The sequence below is a fragment of the Phragmites australis genome, chromosome 4 (genome assembly GCF_958298935.1).
Source record: "Phragmites australis chromosome 4, lpPhrAust1.1, whole genome shotgun sequence".
In the NCBI taxonomy this organism is placed as follows: domain Eukaryota; kingdom Viridiplantae; phylum Streptophyta; class Magnoliopsida; order Poales; family Poaceae; genus Phragmites; species Phragmites australis.
In genome coordinates this window covers 14,171,819-14,188,823 of record NC_084924.1, presented here as the reverse complement: position 1 = coordinate 14,188,823, position 17,005 = coordinate 14,171,819, and the positions used below count along the sequence as shown (strand labels likewise).

The 17,005-nt window shown below is 48.2% G+C and overlaps 1 protein-coding gene across 1 annotated transcript; it reads left to right on the top strand.

Annotated features, from left to right (window-relative positions):
* Positions 1-3,864: 3,864 nt before the first annotated feature.
* On the top strand, positions 3,865-10,745 carry LOC133915769 (protein AMEIOTIC 1-like). The gene is made up of 11 exons (XM_062359064.1): positions 3,865-4,164; positions 5,019-5,107; positions 6,326-6,476; positions 6,577-6,653; positions 6,778-7,817; positions 7,986-8,052; positions 8,488-8,550; positions 8,759-8,821; positions 8,995-9,078; positions 9,223-9,822; positions 10,104-10,745. The coding sequence occupies exons 2-11, from the start codon at positions 5,039-5,041 to the stop codon at positions 10,227-10,229; spliced, it is 2,340 nt and encodes a 779-aa protein (XP_062215048.1). The 5' UTR covers positions 3,865-4,164; positions 5,019-5,038; the 3' UTR covers positions 10,230-10,745.
* The last annotated feature ends 6,260 nt before the right edge of the window (positions 10,746-17,005 follow it).

Sequence of the window (17,005 nt, the reverse complement as noted above, 5' to 3'; positions counted from 1 at the left end):
TTCATCTCCTCAAGGGAATAAGAAACAATATTTCAACCAAGCTCAAGAAGCAGCTAGGAAGGATATGGAGCGAGCATTTAGAGTTCTACAAGCTCGTTTTGCCATTGTTCAAGGACCAGCTCGATTTTGGGATCAACAAATACTCGGTGACATCATGACAGCATGTATCATCATGCATAATATGAGAGTTGAAGATGAGACGGCAGAAGAACATGACTTCCAGTACCATGGAATGGGAGAACAAGTAATACATTCTCATAAGCCCACGCCTGAACTAGAACAGTTTATTCAAAATCTTAGGTCCATTAGATCCCAGGATGTTCACGCCTAGCTTTAGATTAATCTAGTTGAACAACTATGGCAACTCCATGGAGTGAACTGAAATGTTGTAGTTCTAACAATGTATCCGGATCATGTATCTTTTGCTTTCGCAATGTATGCATTATTTAAATATTTCATAACACATAACGGGTAAAGTTCTCACAACGTAATAGATAGTTCAACAGATACATATTAAAAAGTTCTCACAACACATTAGTGGTTCTTATAGCACATCACATCTAAAACACAAGATAATTATTCAATGCAACATAATACATAATTCAATCCGAGCGATCGTGTCGTCTAGCAATGATCTCATTCTGCAAACTCAAGTAATATTTTTGTTGTGGCCCAGTCATGACACTAGTGTCCATCCCCATAATTCTCTCCTCCTTCTCCATCCATCTCTTGAACTCCAACTCTTTATTCATAACTTCAACTTTTTTTGCTTTAAGTGCAATCCTCTCTTATTCCATTGCAATCCTCTTTTGTTCTTGTGTATGTGCTCATTCGTAGCACTACTCTTTCTTCAACTCTTTCACTCTCTCCGCTTCTACCTTCTTTGTTCAGAAACTTTCAAATGCTTCCATGTACATGTTATCTTCTTTGACTAGACAACTTCCAACTCATCGCAATTTCACCTATTTCTTACCGGTTGGTCTTTTCAAGGGATCACTTTCTAGAGTTGCTACTACATCCTCCTCATCATCTATTGGGCTACTTGAATTGGCACTTACACGAGTGGAAGAACTTGTATATGAATTAGATGATGTCTTCTGCTTCTATGAAGACAACAAATCGAACCACTTTGGTTGGTGTTATAGTAGAGGCCAACAATGCAAGAACTGGAACGCTTTCCTATCTTGTTTTCTCTTGTACATAGACATACTTGAACAATCTAAGCAAGTAAAAAATGATTATGAGTTACTTCACTTGCATACAACATAAAGAGTTTACAAGTATTTGACATAAATAACGTGTACATTGTCTCTCTCCGTCATACTGCTTTGCCTTCTCCGCTCAACCTCGTCAACACAAGAAGCAAATTTGTTAGCAGCTTTTTGAATATCACCCTAATGGTTCTAAAGTGAGGTTGGATTACAGTTCGATTCAAAGTTCTTGTGCTCGTGAAAGTATGAATGAATTCTCTTCCAATAAGTAGAGCGAGATTGTTAGGTCCCTTGAGCTGCATCTATACTTATATTTAGCCATACCGACACTAACATCTTATCTTCCTCCTCGCAAAAAAATTTAGATCTTCTGTTGTTTGGTCATGTGGACGAAGGAGGTGTTTCAGTTAATGTTGCTTGCTCCTCAACTATAAGCCAATCCAGGTTTCTATCCCAACCAGTGTCTCCCTGACTCAAAAGGTTAACAAACTGCTCCATATTGCCTACCAAATTCAACACGCAAGAGACAAATTCAGTTCTGTGTTTATAGTGATATTTCATCGAACACTTGTAATGCACAAAACCTAAAAGTTCTACTCTCGTATTGATAGCAGGCAATAGCTCAATCTAGCCATCAAATTATGCAACCAACATCCTGCAGTCGTAATATAGCACTCAAACCACACAAATTGACATCACTTTCTCCTCATTCCATAAAAGAATACATGCTTCTCACCTCTGTGCAGGCGAGCTGCTGCTGCTGCTGTGTGCCATGTGATGCCGCGTGCTATCGTGCTGCGTGCTGTCACGAGTTGCTACTGTTGCACCCCCCTCCCACACTGATGGCCGAGCGCACCGCGCCCACCACACCGACGACCGAGCGCTCTGCTCGACGCGATGCCGAGGGCTAGCACAAAAAGGGCAGGGCAGGCGTTGATCGCCTCTCGAGCGTCGCACCCAGTCATAGGAGCCGACAGCCACCACCACCACCACGCCGATGGTTGAGCACAACACGCGACTCTTTGGGTAGGCGCGAGAGGGCAGGGCAGGGTAAGCGTCGCGGGAGGATCCAACTAGTGTGAAAGCAAAGAAGAGGAAGGGGGTGTGGGGATGGAAGCGTGGCAACGTTTTTGGTGGAGGGAACAGAGGTGGGGAAAATGGCGACTCGCTTGGGGTTGGTCAAAGATGGCGACCGAGTTGATGAGTTTGGCTACTGCTATAGGAATGGTCAGTCCGATGTCTAGTCTCCTGAAGCTAGTTTTTTGTGTGAAATAGCTAAATATAGCTATGACCATGGATATACCTACTCTGCTGGAGTTGCTCTAAGCTAGTGGTAATTAGCGCTTGTGTGTTTGCTCTTGCATGAGTGTGAAGCGTGCGAGCTTCGTCGACATGTCGATCAACCAAGGCGGTGCAAGCAAGGCCTACATAGCAATGATGATACCCCTAGCCGGAAAATTAATTACCACTTGTTTTTTAATGAAAGAAAGATGGTAGAGAGAGATCAAATGTTGCATCGGTCATCACGCTTTTAAGGGGATGTAAAAAATAGGCATCTATTTTTTTATTAAAAAATTCAGTGACTCATCTTTAATCTCCCGACGCTCTCGCCTCCTGACGTCGGCTCCGTTTCCCTATCTCCCGCCCGTCTCCACCCGTTTTCGACGGTGCTCCGCCGTCACACTAACCCAGCTTTACTGGACCGTCTTTGCTCATCGCCTCCTTGGCACCATCCACCGACCATCCTCCGCCCTCGTGGTCGTCGACGTCCCTGCCGCTTTGACCAGCACCCGCCTCCTCCACCGAACTAACCTACCGCCTGTTAGGAATCCGCCGCTACTAACATGAAGCCCTAACCCGTTGCCGCTAGCCCTATCGCCTGATTCGCAAGCGCGCGTGGTGTTTTAATGTTTTTGCTAGCTGGTTGCGCAAGCAACCCAAGCATTGTACCCTGCCTCCACCTGCACCTCGCGCGCATGGTCGCTGAAGCACAAGCGCGCGCGCAGGGGGACGAAGAAGCTCCCGGATCGATCGCAAAATTACCATCACCGGGAGCTAGCGGTCTCTGCGTGATGCGACAGTGGTGCTGCACTGACGTTTATTACTGCTGTAATAATTCTACTCACTCCCCAGTGGTTTTACCGTATCTCTTCGCCTCGTCATCACATACCTCTCCTCTCTCTCTCTCCCCCTCCGTCATGCGTGTGTGCCCTGCCCGGCCATCGCCAAATGCTTCGCGGGAACCCTCCGCGCGCTACGCACTGTCGCCGACAGAACGGGCCCACGGGGTCACGCTCCCACTCGCGCGCCATCCCTTTCGGATCCACTGCTGTCACGGTGACAGCGTCGTCACCCGCACAACACCAAGCGATCGGACCCGATCGCACTGACAGACACGTGGGGTCCCTGGACAGATGGCCCACGTGTCACCCACTCGAACCCCCCGGCTGACGAGGCGCCCGCGTGACGGCGCGGCGCGGCCGTTCCGTCAGGCTAGCCGCGGTGTCCTAGATTCCTCTCTCTGCAACGGCATTACATGCGCTGCCCCTCCCCACTCTCTCTCTCTCTCTCTAGTCTCTCTCTCTAGAAAGGTTTCTCCTCCACGCCACTATTTAGTCCCGGCCGAGGCGACGTTGGTCGACGAGGTGAGGCCCCATCGATTGCTGATTACCAAAAACGCTAGCCCACCTCCCACCCGCCGATCCATCCACCCCACCTCCCCGGCCGTCATGAACTAGGTCACCTCCCAAAGCTCCCACCTTTGGGATCGATCCTCAGATCGATCGATCCAAATAACCAGTCGATACGAGTTGGCTAGCACCCAATTTGATTTAATTTCCCCCATAATTTCTAGCCCCATTTCGGCCTAATTAATTCAGTTTGATCCCATCCCGATACCATAAGCAACAGCAGCAAGCATTAGGGGTTGGTGAATTAAGCAGCAGCAAGTACGGTGAGTAGTGTGTCTCCGAGTTGATTTGATTGATCGAGCACGCACGCATGGGTTCTGCGATCTCTTTTGCACGTTCTGGTGGTAGTGTGTCTTCGTGCTGATTTGAATATTTGATCTCGTTCTTCTTTTTGTTCGGGTTCGTTTCGATCTCGGGGCGCGAGCTGGTTGTACTGTTTGGTTCGAAAAGCATCGAGATTCTTTTTGCCGTTCTTCTGCTACTTGATCGATCATCCCTTGGTGGTGGTGTTGGTTTCGCTCGAGAGGCTGCTGCGCGCAGGCAGGAGGAAGCCGCGCAGGGCGGACCGGTTCGTACCATCCCTGCGCGATTCCGTGGCAGGGCGTAAAGCTTGGTTGTTTGATCGCAAAAGCAGCGAGGCTTTCCTTTCCGATCTCCGCCTTGTCGCTGCTTTCCGAGGCCGCGCTTTTGATCCATCCGGCTAGCAGCAGCGGTTGCAGATTCGTATAGTACTAGCTAGCCAGTATCACATGTGTTGCCGCTTGACGTGACGAGGCGCACTCTCTCTATCTCTCCTGCAAGGTCCCAGTGTTCGGTATCAGCTTGGTAATGGGATTCGGTGATTTGGCCAGTCTTTTGATGCCGTTGCAAACCATGTGTTTTTGAACATTTTTTTTCGAATTTTCTAGACCCCAGTTTGATCGGAAATGGCAGGATACAGTGCCTGTGTTTAGTGCATTTAATTTGGTTAGGTTTTGCAGATTTTGTTGGTGCTTTCTATATCTCGACCGTAGAAGATCGGCTAGTTCTTTGGCTTCTTAATTTATTCAGTTCAGCTTCTAATTACTGATCTATACATCCGGTGCTGATTCGGTTGGTTTGGCTTTTGTTTTCGCAGGAGACAAGGCTCTGGCAGGGATGCAGATGGACGCAGAGATGGTGCAGGCGTCTCCTGCGCTCGCGGCTGATCTGCAGAACTCGCCCACGGTACGCACACACGTAGACGCAGCGGCTTTTGCCAGTTCGTTTCCCTTTGCTCTTTGTTATCCGGGCACTGGCCAATCTGTTTGCCTTTCCATTGATCCACTGCTCCGCTCGGATGCTTTTAGTTGCTAGGATATTTGTGTATGTGCTGCTATAGTTGCTTTTTGGCTGATTTGATCGGATGTGTAACTGGGACGTGGTTGATGATACTTTGATGCTAGCTCTTGCAAGATACGGAGTAGTGTGGCGTTATCAGTGGGTAGCTGGTTACCTGAACTGCAGAGTTTGGTAGACTGGTCTTGTTTAATTTAATCAAGTGCAAGTGCATACGATGTGTTGCCAAAATAGTGGGGTTTAGTATTTCATGCAAAAGCCTTGTTGAATCCGTTGAGCTCACTAATTGAAGCACGTTTAATTCGTTGAGCCGGGCTTAATTTGGAATGATGTACTGTTACCTTTGTGGATACGGAAGAACAACTAGTAGTTTCGCTTATGATGTCCATGCATGCACACTGGTATTCCATATATAGCTGGATGTGGCAAAAAAAGAAGTAATAGGGTAGCTTTATTGCACGAGTCCTTTGTGCAATTGGTCACTGAACATTCTACATGTACAGGTGTTAAAATTACCATCAAATAGAAATTAAAATGCACATTCTCAGAATATTAGCTGATCATACCAGAGATTGATGTCAATTTAATTTTTGTTGCTAATCACTTTCAAGTGACTTTCTTACTCGATAAATTTTATTGGTTTTGAATCCATTCATACAATTAGCGTAATATAGTCTTTGTTCTGAATAAATAAGTCCCATGTAGTTGCACAATTTGCCACAATATATGGTATTCAATATACAATTCACCAGTCAGCGTCGTTAACATTGCAAGTTGAATATGACAATTAGCTAGATATGCAAAATTTTCAGCCATGGAGATATGCACAAGCCATGTATATACCATTGATCAAAACGGGACCAACAACGTCGCATGTTAAAAAGTAGACCCAATTTGTCAGGTTGTCCTATAAGAACAGAAAGGTGTCCCCTTCGTGTGTGTCTCTTTTGTCTTTGAAGGTATAGTGGTACGTGATGTTGACTGCTGACTCTCTTGCACAAGGCTAGGTTACAATGCACATTGCACGCCCACTCTCCAAGGCTTTACCATTTTAGTCCCTCTCGTTTCTCTCTCACCCGTTCTTGTGTGACCATTGCACATCACAAGAAGCCACAGGTGAGCAAGTACTACTACAAAAAGGGAACCAGAAGCCACACCAGAAATGGCAAGGATGATACCAACTACGACTCCAGGATCCAACCCAGGTCGCCCTTGAGCAGACAGAGCCTGACCTACGCCACCCCCACCTACCACACTGGTGAGCACTGAGCACGGGCATATATGCTGCAACACTGCCATTCACCCATTCTTCATGCTAAGTTCTTGAAACCACCTTGGGTTTGGTCTGTTTTCATCAGGAGCCTTCTACGAGATCGACCACGAGAAGCTGCCCCCCAAATCCCCAATCCATCTGAAATCCATACGAGTGGTAAAGGTGAGGCTTTTCTTTCTGGGATTCAACTGCTCTCAATTTCTTGATCTGTTTAGCGTGTGTGTAGTGTGTTTGATTTGGTTATTTTGTTTCTGATCACCTGATGCCTGTGTACAACTGTACATAGGTGAGCGAGTGCACGAACCTGGACGTCACGGTGAAATTTCCGTCCCTCCTGGCGCTACGCAGCTTCTTCTCCTCCTGCCCGGCGTCAGGCACCGGACCGGAGCTCGACGAGTGCTTCGTTATGAGCAGCAATCACGCCGCGCGCATCTTGCGCCGCCGGGTGGCCGAGGAGGAGCTTGAGGGCGAGGTGCACCAGGACAGCTTCTGGCTCGTCAAGCCCCGCCTCTACAACTTCGCCGCGTCCCAGCAGGCTCAGCCACGGGCTGCGTCGCCGCCAGTAGAGTCCTGCCTGCTCACCACCTTGAAGTGCGATGGCACCGGGTGGGGCATGAGGCGCCGTGTCAGGTACATTGGCCGGCATCCTGATGATGCTCCCAAGGAGGCTAGCGTCGATGGCTACGACACGGAGGCCAGCATCAGGGAGGAGCAGCGGCGTCCAGCAACGCGGGAAGTTACGAAGAGCGCAAGAAACTGTAAAAGGAAGCGGGAGGCAGAAGAGAGCAGCATGGAGAAGCACAGAGACGAGGGCAAGAAGAATAAGAAGGTTCAGGGCCACAGCAAGAAGAGTTCCAAGAAGGAGAAGAAGCGCACCGTGGAGTCCAACGACGGTGACCCTCGTCGCGGCAAGGACCGGTGGTCAGCCGAGCGCTACACCGCAGCAGAGAGGAGCCTGCTCGACATCATGCGCTCCCGCGGTGCCCGCTTCAGCGCGCCGGTGATGCGGCAGGACCTGCGGCAGGAAGCCCGTAAGCACATCGGCGACACCGGTCTCCTTGACCACCTGCTGAAGCACATGGCCGGCCGGGTGCCGGAAGGCAGCACTCACCGGTTCCGTCGCCGGCACAACGCGGATGGTGCCATGGAGTACTGGCTGGAGCCGGCCGAACTTGCTGAGGTACGGCGAGAGGCCGGTGTTTCTGATCCATACTGGATGCCGCCGCCGGGATGGAAGCCAGGTGATGACGTGTCCCCCGTTGCCGGCGACCTACTGGTTAAGAGGCAGGTCCAGGAGCTCGCCGAGGAGGTCAAATGCGTAAAAAGGTCTCTCCTTTTCTGCTCCTTTTCTCTGTCCACTGCAGTTTGTACGTTTTGCATTGGTCTGTACTCTAGTCTGTAGTTTTGTTGCAGCATCACTGTTATTTAAGTTTGTAAATAGACGTAAGATTTCTTCCCAGTTTTGTGCCAAGTTTGACTTGTGGTGGTGTGAAGGCACATGGAGCAGTTACTGGACAAGGATGGGAACTTCGATGCAGAGAGAGCTTACAGTTCATTGAAGGTTTCCATAAGATCCTCTTCTTATTTCCCCTCTCAATCATTTCACTTCTATTGTTGTCCCCTCCATTCTTCAAGAAAGATGATATTTTTGTTGGCCTCTTCTGATTTTAGAACTGAGCAAAATATGTAGTGTGTTATGAACTTGCATTGATGTGCAATTCTCATATATATATATATGGATAATCATTTTCGTCTATTTATGGAAGTTCTTTTGAAGTTCTAGTCTCAATTCAGTTTCACTGATATTTCCATATGGCTGCCATCTGTAACTCCCTTTTCAAGTCTCTGAAGCCAGGATGTGCATGCTCTTGCTAGCATGAAACTACACTTTCTCAGCTTTACTTGCCGCACTGCTCGTATTGAGGAAATAAAAAATCTTGTGTTTGCCATGCCCATGTTAAATGCAGTAATAGAAGTTTATTACTTTGTTTCTCAGGAGAAGTACAAGAGTGTTGTCAAGGTTAACGAAAATCTTGAGAAGCAGGTGTTCTCTTTGAAGGTAAGTGGATGCATGCAGCAAACACTCTCTGCTTGTAAAAATATGGCACTTTCCATGCAAACAAAAGGAAAACTGAGAAATGATTCCCTTTGTCTTAATTGATCTACATTTCTGAACCTGTTGTGATGCCTGAAATGCTTTACGGTGAAGCATTGACTTTGCTTTGTTTTGCTGCATTTACAGAAACGAGCTTGCCTTTTATTTTCAGGACATGTACGAGAATGTGGTTCAGATGAATGGTGAGCTGATGAAGGAGGTGTTATCCATCAAGGTACATACATGCAGCTAGACATGACACTATCTTCTCCATCTGTACCAACTAAGCAGGGATGTTTCTTTAGAGTATCTTGATTTTTTATTTTGGTCCAGTTCTCTTCGTATTCTGTTCTACTAGCTTTGTGCAGCTATGAACACAATTACTAACTGAATTTGCCTTTAATTCAGGACAAGTACCAGTATATTGTTGATAAGAATGACAAGCTAGGGGAGCAGATTACATCTCTCTCCAGCTCCTTCCTTTCTTTCAAGGTAGCTTCTTTGCATGTCAATGCAGTCTGTGGCTCTGTGCATGCTTTGTCTGTTTTGCGCAGCCTCTGCAAACGAACATATGACATAATCCATTAGTAGTACAAGTAACTAATCAAGAACAACGGTGCCAATTGGATGGTATAGGATCAGCTGCCACTGCCGCTGAATATGGAAAGAGCTCATCAGGTGGAAGTGGCTCCCAGTGACGGCAGTCGAGAAGCTTTTCCTGGCACAGCAATGTACATGGCTTCTGGTGACCAGATTAGCCAGCAGGCAGATGGCGCCGTCGTCCAAGGCGGTCCGGAGTCTTCGGAAAGGACGGCGAGGAAGAGCAGCTTCCGAATCTACAAGCCACAGGGCACGTTCCTGTGGCCAAGCATGGCTTCCGGCATGACCATCAGCGGCGGAGACAGCAGCAGCTGCCCGACAGCCGCTGGGCCAGGGTCCGGGCTCCCTCGCAGCACCAGTTGCCCCAGTAGTGCCGGGCCAGGGCTCCCGCGGTCGTCGCGAGCCCCGTTTGAGGCAGCGGCCGCGTCGTCCGGCCTGGATGAGCGCGTGATGCTTGGCGCCCTCTCCACACCGCCCTCGGCGTCGTCCACCAACGCCGTCGCAGCCAAGCTGCAGCTGCCCCTGCCCAGCCCGAGGTCGCCCCTCCAGCCACAACAGCTGTTTGCTACTACTGCTGCCGGGTTTAGCACCCTCCCAGTGATGCAGCCTTTCTCCGGCATGACTCTACGCCATGTGGTAAGTCCACTTGCTCTCTCTCTCTCTCTCTCTCTCTCTCTCTCTCTCTCTCTCTCTCTCTCTCTCTCTCTCTCTCTCTCTCTCTCTCTCCTTGCTGTTAAGAACTCTCTGAAGCTGTTGCCTGGGCCTAGTTTCCCCTCCAGTTCTTCTGTCTATGACATGATTCTGCTGACAATTAGTTCACATTGGCTTGCTGTTCCATTGTTGTCTGTAAGCATTAATAGTTAAGAAATCGAGGCACCTACAAGCTGATTCATGTCGATTAATCATGCTCTGCGCAGGACACCTCGTCCGCGCACTGCGGTGCCAGCCTGCTGGAGGGGAAGAGGGCCATGTTCGATGCAGACGCTGGCGGGATCAGTGTGGTGGGCACTGAACTGGCCCTGGCTACTCCCTCCTCCTGCTGAGCTTATTACCTTCAACTTCACCTCCCTCCCCATCTGCAGGCTTTGGCCGAACGACCTCTGCGTGCACCATTTTTTCTTAAGATAACGAAGGCGCAACGTAAAGAAAAAGATAACAGAGAGAGAGAGAGAGAGAGAGAGAGAGAGAGAGAGAGAGAGAGAGAGCTCGGTCACCTGAACTTTCTTGGTTGCATAATTCGTAGCCATTTCCAGGTTGGTCAGTTTCTAGTTAATTTGTGCCCAAGCTTGTATTGCTGCAAGCCTGACTGGGTCGCTGGTAGGTACTACTTGCATTGGATGATCTCTTCAGTATGTCAGTTGCATGGTCCTCTGCCCTGTTCCTTGGTGCATGACACATTTGAAGTAGAATGTATCAATTTTGCTGGTTCGATATATAGGGCATAGGTTATTCGTCCACTGTCGTTGGGTATAAAATCCATGCCTTGGTGTAGCACCTCGTATCTGTTTGGTCTTATACTCTTATCCTCTTACACATTGGTGATGTTTCCCTTTTATAATCAGTGCAGTTCTACAATCCTGTTCTGCTATTCACACCACATGTTTGAACATTTGTTACTTTGCGATTCTGGTGCTTCACATGTTATGGGTTATGGTGATCAGCATGCAACTTCATGGAATTTTATCGTTGCTCTAGGCTTGTTTGGGAGGCCCAAATCCCGGTTCATTCCGCGTGGGTCGCCCAGGAATTTGAACATGCGAGTTTTAGTGCAAATAAAGGGTTTCTTGAATTTTAGTGCAAGTGAGCATGTCGACTGCCTACAAATAACGTTGTAGTTTTGTGTTAGTTTTGCTCTACTTCTCGAAAAGAATCGGACACAGTTCCTTTGGTCATGTTAGGAAAGCACATATGAGTACATAAGCGTAGCCAATTCTAACATACGGAATCCCCAATACGGAATATATATAGTCATGAAGTCCATTTGGTGACGAACATGTTGGACCTTTTTATTTTCATCCCTAAGACAATGGATTTTGCAGGTGTCAACATGATTACTGAAGATCGTGGTAATAGGAAATGGATTGTTGAGGATATTCATGAAGGTGTGGGACATGTGTCCATTGTTTTTTTTTCTTCGGAAATAGTATGTTCTCATTGTTTGTCACAAGAAAAACAGAGGAGCTTCATTTAACCTAACAGCATGTTGTCAATCACTGTCATTCTCAAAGTACGTCAGTTCGGCAAGCAAAATGATACCAAAACCCGTCCTGGGCAAAAGAAATTTGCGACAAGACTTCCTGGAGAAATTCAGAAATCTAAAATTATTTTCTTGACACCAAAACAGGGCCATCGGCTCGATACCGGTTAGAGCGCCGGAGAAAAGGAAAAGTGGAGTCGAGGTGACCGAAAGTTACGACTTTTTCGAGTCTAAGAGCATCTCCAGTGTGGGTTCTAATAGAACCTAATCGAATCCGGAGCGGTCCATCGAAAATGTCAGAAACTAAAATCGCATCTTAAATTACAGTTAAACCGTGCCAAATAAAAAATTATTTTCTACACATGACCGTTGGTTGACTGGCTTCATGCTACGCAAGCAAACGAGGACTACGCAAGACGAGGACGATGAGAGGGGAATTTTTTTTACTGGCTTATGGAACCCGTACACATTGTAGCAAAGGAACCGTAAAATACTCGAACCAAACTCTCCCTCTCAAATCAAACATACACTGGAGGTGAGCAGTCAGTTTGAACTTTGAAGATCATGGATGTTTGGGCTCCAATTGGGTTGTTTATTTCACGTTTAGGCTTAACGAATGTCTGGGTCATGCGAACGAGCATTCCTATGTAGTATGAGTGTTATTTGACGGTGTAAAGTTGCACACTCACATGTGTGCATGTAATGGTGTGCGTGCATGGCGTCATACTTTTAATCGGAAAAGACACTGCTCATAGAAAATTTGCGACAAATACTGAACTAAAGAAACGAAAAGAAATTGGGCACATATCAATACAGTATAGTCCTTTTGTGGATAAACGTATGTACCCTCACTAATGTCATCTCTAACAACCAGTTTCGTAAGTGCCAAGGTGCTTATTTAATTCTGGCTTCCGGCAACACGTGTGGCCAAGTTTCTGCTTGACACTCTTGTTTAACACGCACGTAAGAGCTAAACAGCTTGCGGGCGACGCGGTCCGAGTGCGCATATGGAAAGCAAAACAGTTCCCCTTTCATTCCCCATCGTAGCAGCCAAAAGCATATGGAACCCGAACCCTAGTTTTTTTTTTCTAGATCTTGTCTTGAGATGTTTCTATTCGAATTTTTGCAATTGGAATTTTCCACTTGAAATTTTTGACTTGGAATTTTCCACTTGCAATTGCGTGGCTAGTATCAAGAATCTAAATGTGCATGTACATGTGAGGAACCGTCCAAATAGTATTCTAATTAATCATCAGGATGATCATTAGTCATAATCACAACCTCGACGATTAACCAGAATACCATTCCGGTAGTCCCGGCACGTGTTTTGTGCCCAGGATCGGAACACATGCCTTCCAACTCAAATATCACAACACAGTTTAATAGAGAGCAAATAATTAAACTGGATTACCATTGTTAAACAAGCAACTGCTTCCACAATTTACAACAAAAGAGGAACAACAACAACTACTATGCAGCGGAAGAAAAACCTATACAACAAAAGAGTATGGAGCCGTATGCCCTTAGGCTCCATACCAAAAGCGCCAGAGTTCGGAGTAGAAGGTGCTACTCCTGCCCGCCACCCTGATCGGCAGGCACAAAGTAGCCGAACACTGCCTCCTCTTTGCCGACCTGCGAACCTGGAAGCAACTTAAGGGCAGCACCCTTAGTACGAAGGTACTAGCAAGTCTTACACAGTATGAGTATATATATTCTCGACTCCAAGGATCATGCATTTAAAGCTGTAGCAAGGATTAAGACATGTTTAAGTTCATTAAGCGGTAAGCAACCTAGACTCTAGGTGTAAGCAACTGACTTAACCAACCACCAACTCAAACCCTGCCAACTACCTGATCAAAACAGATATGTAACAACAAGTGTATAAAGGTAAACCATTCCCACCAAACCACCAACCACATACCGACCAAACCACCCCAATCCAACCATGCCACAACCCACATCGAAACTCTACGACCAAAACATGGTCGCTCGGTGCTTAACCGGTGCAAGCGGTCTACGGTGTCCGGGTTCCCTCCCCGAACTGCCTGAGGACTCCTCGTGAGCAGATGACACCCCTAACACCGCCCACACCTCGTCTCAACTCACCACTCACCAAACCGACTCATCATCAACACAACCATAAGTGCGAACAAGTAATAAGTCCTAGGCTCGCGACAACGGTGGACGCCGTCGTCGACTTCTACCGGAAAGCTTAAGTACCACTAAGCATAGCGAACTAAAATTAGACCTCGATGACACCACTAGGCTCCTAGGAACAACACATGACATGTGACCGAAATGGGATAATGCATCGGCATAGGTTCTACCCAACTCAGTACCCGACACATGCAATGTATACATAAGCGTAGATAACATATTAAATTTTCAAGTAGACACGGTGCAATATGAACGATGCTTGCCTTGCTGCCCTGAATCAGAAAGGTGGGACGCCTCACGATCGCCCACGGCCTCCGGGATCGACGGATCGGCGTTCACTACAGAGAGCAACGCGTGCAATGTAATGAGCATGTATGAAATGCGATCATGTAAGAAAAATATGCTCCACAATACATGACAACATTATTCCAAGATCGTACTGTCCAAACCAGAATTTTCCAAGTGGTCTCAAAAAGTTTGGAGTTCCTACGAATTAACTACGAATTTTACAAGCTATCAGCTATCAGGAAAGCCTGATAAACCGTGCTCGGGGTGCCCGGGATGAACAGTACTCACGGGTACCCGGGGTGAACAGTACCCGGGGGTGCTCGGGGTGAACAGTACCCGGGGGTGCTCGGGTGAATAGTACCGGGGTCCTCGGGATCGACCGTGCTCGGGTTCTCGGGTGAACAGTACCCGGGGGTCGTCGGGTGAACAGTACCCGGGTGCTCGGGAGTGCTCGAGGGTGACTGCGCTCGGGTGCTCGGGTGAACAGTACCAGGGGTCGTCGGATGAACAGTACCCGGGGTGCTCGGGAGTGCTCGGGGGTGACTGCGCTCGGGGTGCTCGGGGGAACAGTACCCGGGGTGCTCGGGAGTGCTCGGGGTGACTGCGCTCGTGCTCGGGTGAACAGTACCCGGGGGTTGTCGGGTGAACAGTACCCGGGGTGCTCGGGAGTGCTCGGGGTGAATGTGCTCGTGCTCGGGTGAACAGTACCCGGGGGTCGTCGGGTGAACAGTACCCGGGGTGCTCGGGAGTGCTCGGGGTGACTGCGCTCGTGCTCGGGTGAACAGTACCCTGGGTCGTCGGGTGAACAGTACCCGGGGTGCTCGGGTGAACAGTGCTCGGCGCTACAGTAAAATCAGTCTTGCGCAGCTCCAGAACAGCAGCCATTACGAAGGGAAAAACTAGGCTAAACTAACCTGAGAGTCTCTCTAAATCAAAAGTAAAAATGCCTAGAAGGGTGTACAGGGTCTAGACTTTGCTCAGCCGCCTAGCAACATGATTCCTAACTCAAATCCACATAAATCCTCATTTGTTCCCAGACTGCAGAACTTTAAGAACTTTGCAACCCTAGTTCCAGATTCAAGATCTATCCAACCAAAAATGAGCATACTTGCCATGGGAGCCTAGCAGACTCACCTAAGGTCCTTTGCTGAGGTTGGTGACCGCCAGTTGAAGGAGGAAACGACGGAAAATGGCTTGGAGAAGAGAGGAAAAACTGCTGCTTCCTTGCTTCTCCCAAAGAACACCAAACAAGTTCAGAACCAGCTCGAATTCCTTCGGGGAAACTGAAAATGAATTGGATGGACGAGTAGTCCTTGAGCTGGTGGTCACATGAGTACCACATACGTACCTTGATCTTGCTCCCAGAGGTAGGGATCCAAAAGGGGAAAAAGGGAGCCTAAGAGAGAGAGTGAGAGAGACAGCCAACTCCAACTTGCTTCCTCAAAAAGCCTTATGTGGTGGAGTGGGTGAGGAGTACGTATGGGCAGGTTTGAGGGGAGAGAGAGCTGTTGCCCACTTATAGAGAGATATTTTCCACCCAAGTGGGCCCCATTTACCTAGAGGAAAGTTCAGACTTGCTTCCAGCTCCTTTATTTCTCTTAGTTTTTCCTTCTCCCACCTCATTGACTCAAAGTGAAGTGCTCCAGTGACCCAAACTGGAACATGAACCTGAAATTGCATGTTTTAGGATTAAAACACACAATTATGGATTTCGGGACGTGACAAACCTCCCCCCCTAAAAAGAATCTCGTCCCGAGATTCAGTACGAGTCGTGGAGAGAACGATGAGCACACTCATGTGAGAGATTCCAAATATGCCATATTACGACATCTTTCACAAGTCCTCAAAGAACTCAGGATACTCGGAGCGGAGCTTATCTTCCCGCTCCCATGTCGCTTCGGCTTCTGTATGGTGGCTCCATTGGACTTTCAGGAATTTGGTAGAGTGGCGTCGTGTCTTGCGCTCGGCTTCATCCAAGATACAAATTGGTCGCTCACAATATGTCAAATCCGGTTGCAACTCTTGGGGTGCAATTTCAACGACTTCCGTCGGGACTCGGAGACACTTCTTCAATTGTGACACATGGAACACATTGTGTACGGCGGAGAGAGACGGAGGTAAGTCCAACTGGTACGCGACCTCTCCACGCCGAGCAAGAATCTGAAATGGACCAACATACCGAGGCGCCAATTTGCCTCGGACTTGGAATCGACGAACGCCTTTGAGAGGTGAGACCTTCAGGTACACGTGATCCCCCACCTCAAAGGTGAGCTCTCGGCGACGTCGATCCGCATAGCTCTTCTGCCTAGACTGGGCCGTGAGAATACTCCTGCGGATATTCTGGACATGGTCTTCTGCCTCCTTGACCAAATCCGGACCCAGAAAAGCCCGCTCACCGGATTCAGACCAATTCAGCGGCGTACGGCACCTCCGACCATAAAGGGCCTCGAATGGCGCCATCCCAATACTAGCCTGGAAACTGTTGTTATACGAAAATTCCGCGAACGGCAGGCATATGTCCCACTTCTTCCCATAAGTGAGCACACAAGCACGGAGCATATCTTCGAGAATCTGATTTACCCTCTCCGTCTGACCATCCGTCTGCGGGTGATACGCCGTGCTGTGGAACAATTCGGTTTCCATAGCCTCCTGGAAACTTCTCCAGAAATGAGAAGTAAACTGTGTACCCCGATCAGAAACGATCTTCTTCGGCACTCCATGGAGACAAACAATTCTAGTGAGGTACAACTCCGCATACTGCTTAGCAGAATAAGTGGTCCTGACAGGAAGGAAATGCGCGGATTTTGTCAACCGGTCCACGATGACCCAAATAGAGTCATACCCACTCGAAGTCTTCGGTAAGCCAGTAATGAAATCCATCCCAACTTCTTCCCACTTCCAAGATGGAATGGGCAAAGGCTGGAGTGTGCCGGCAGGCTTGATGTGTTCAGCCTTCACCCTTCGGCAGACGTCGCACTCAGACACATACCTAGCAATCTCCCGCTTCATGCGAGTCCACCAGAAACGGGGTTTCAAATCCTGATACATCTTTGTACTGCCAGGGTGAATGGATAGCAACGAATCATGAGCCTCATCAAGGATCTTCTTCCTCAGCGCCTCGACCCTCGGAACCACTAAACGGTCCCCAAACCAGATAACGCCTTGATCATCCTCAGT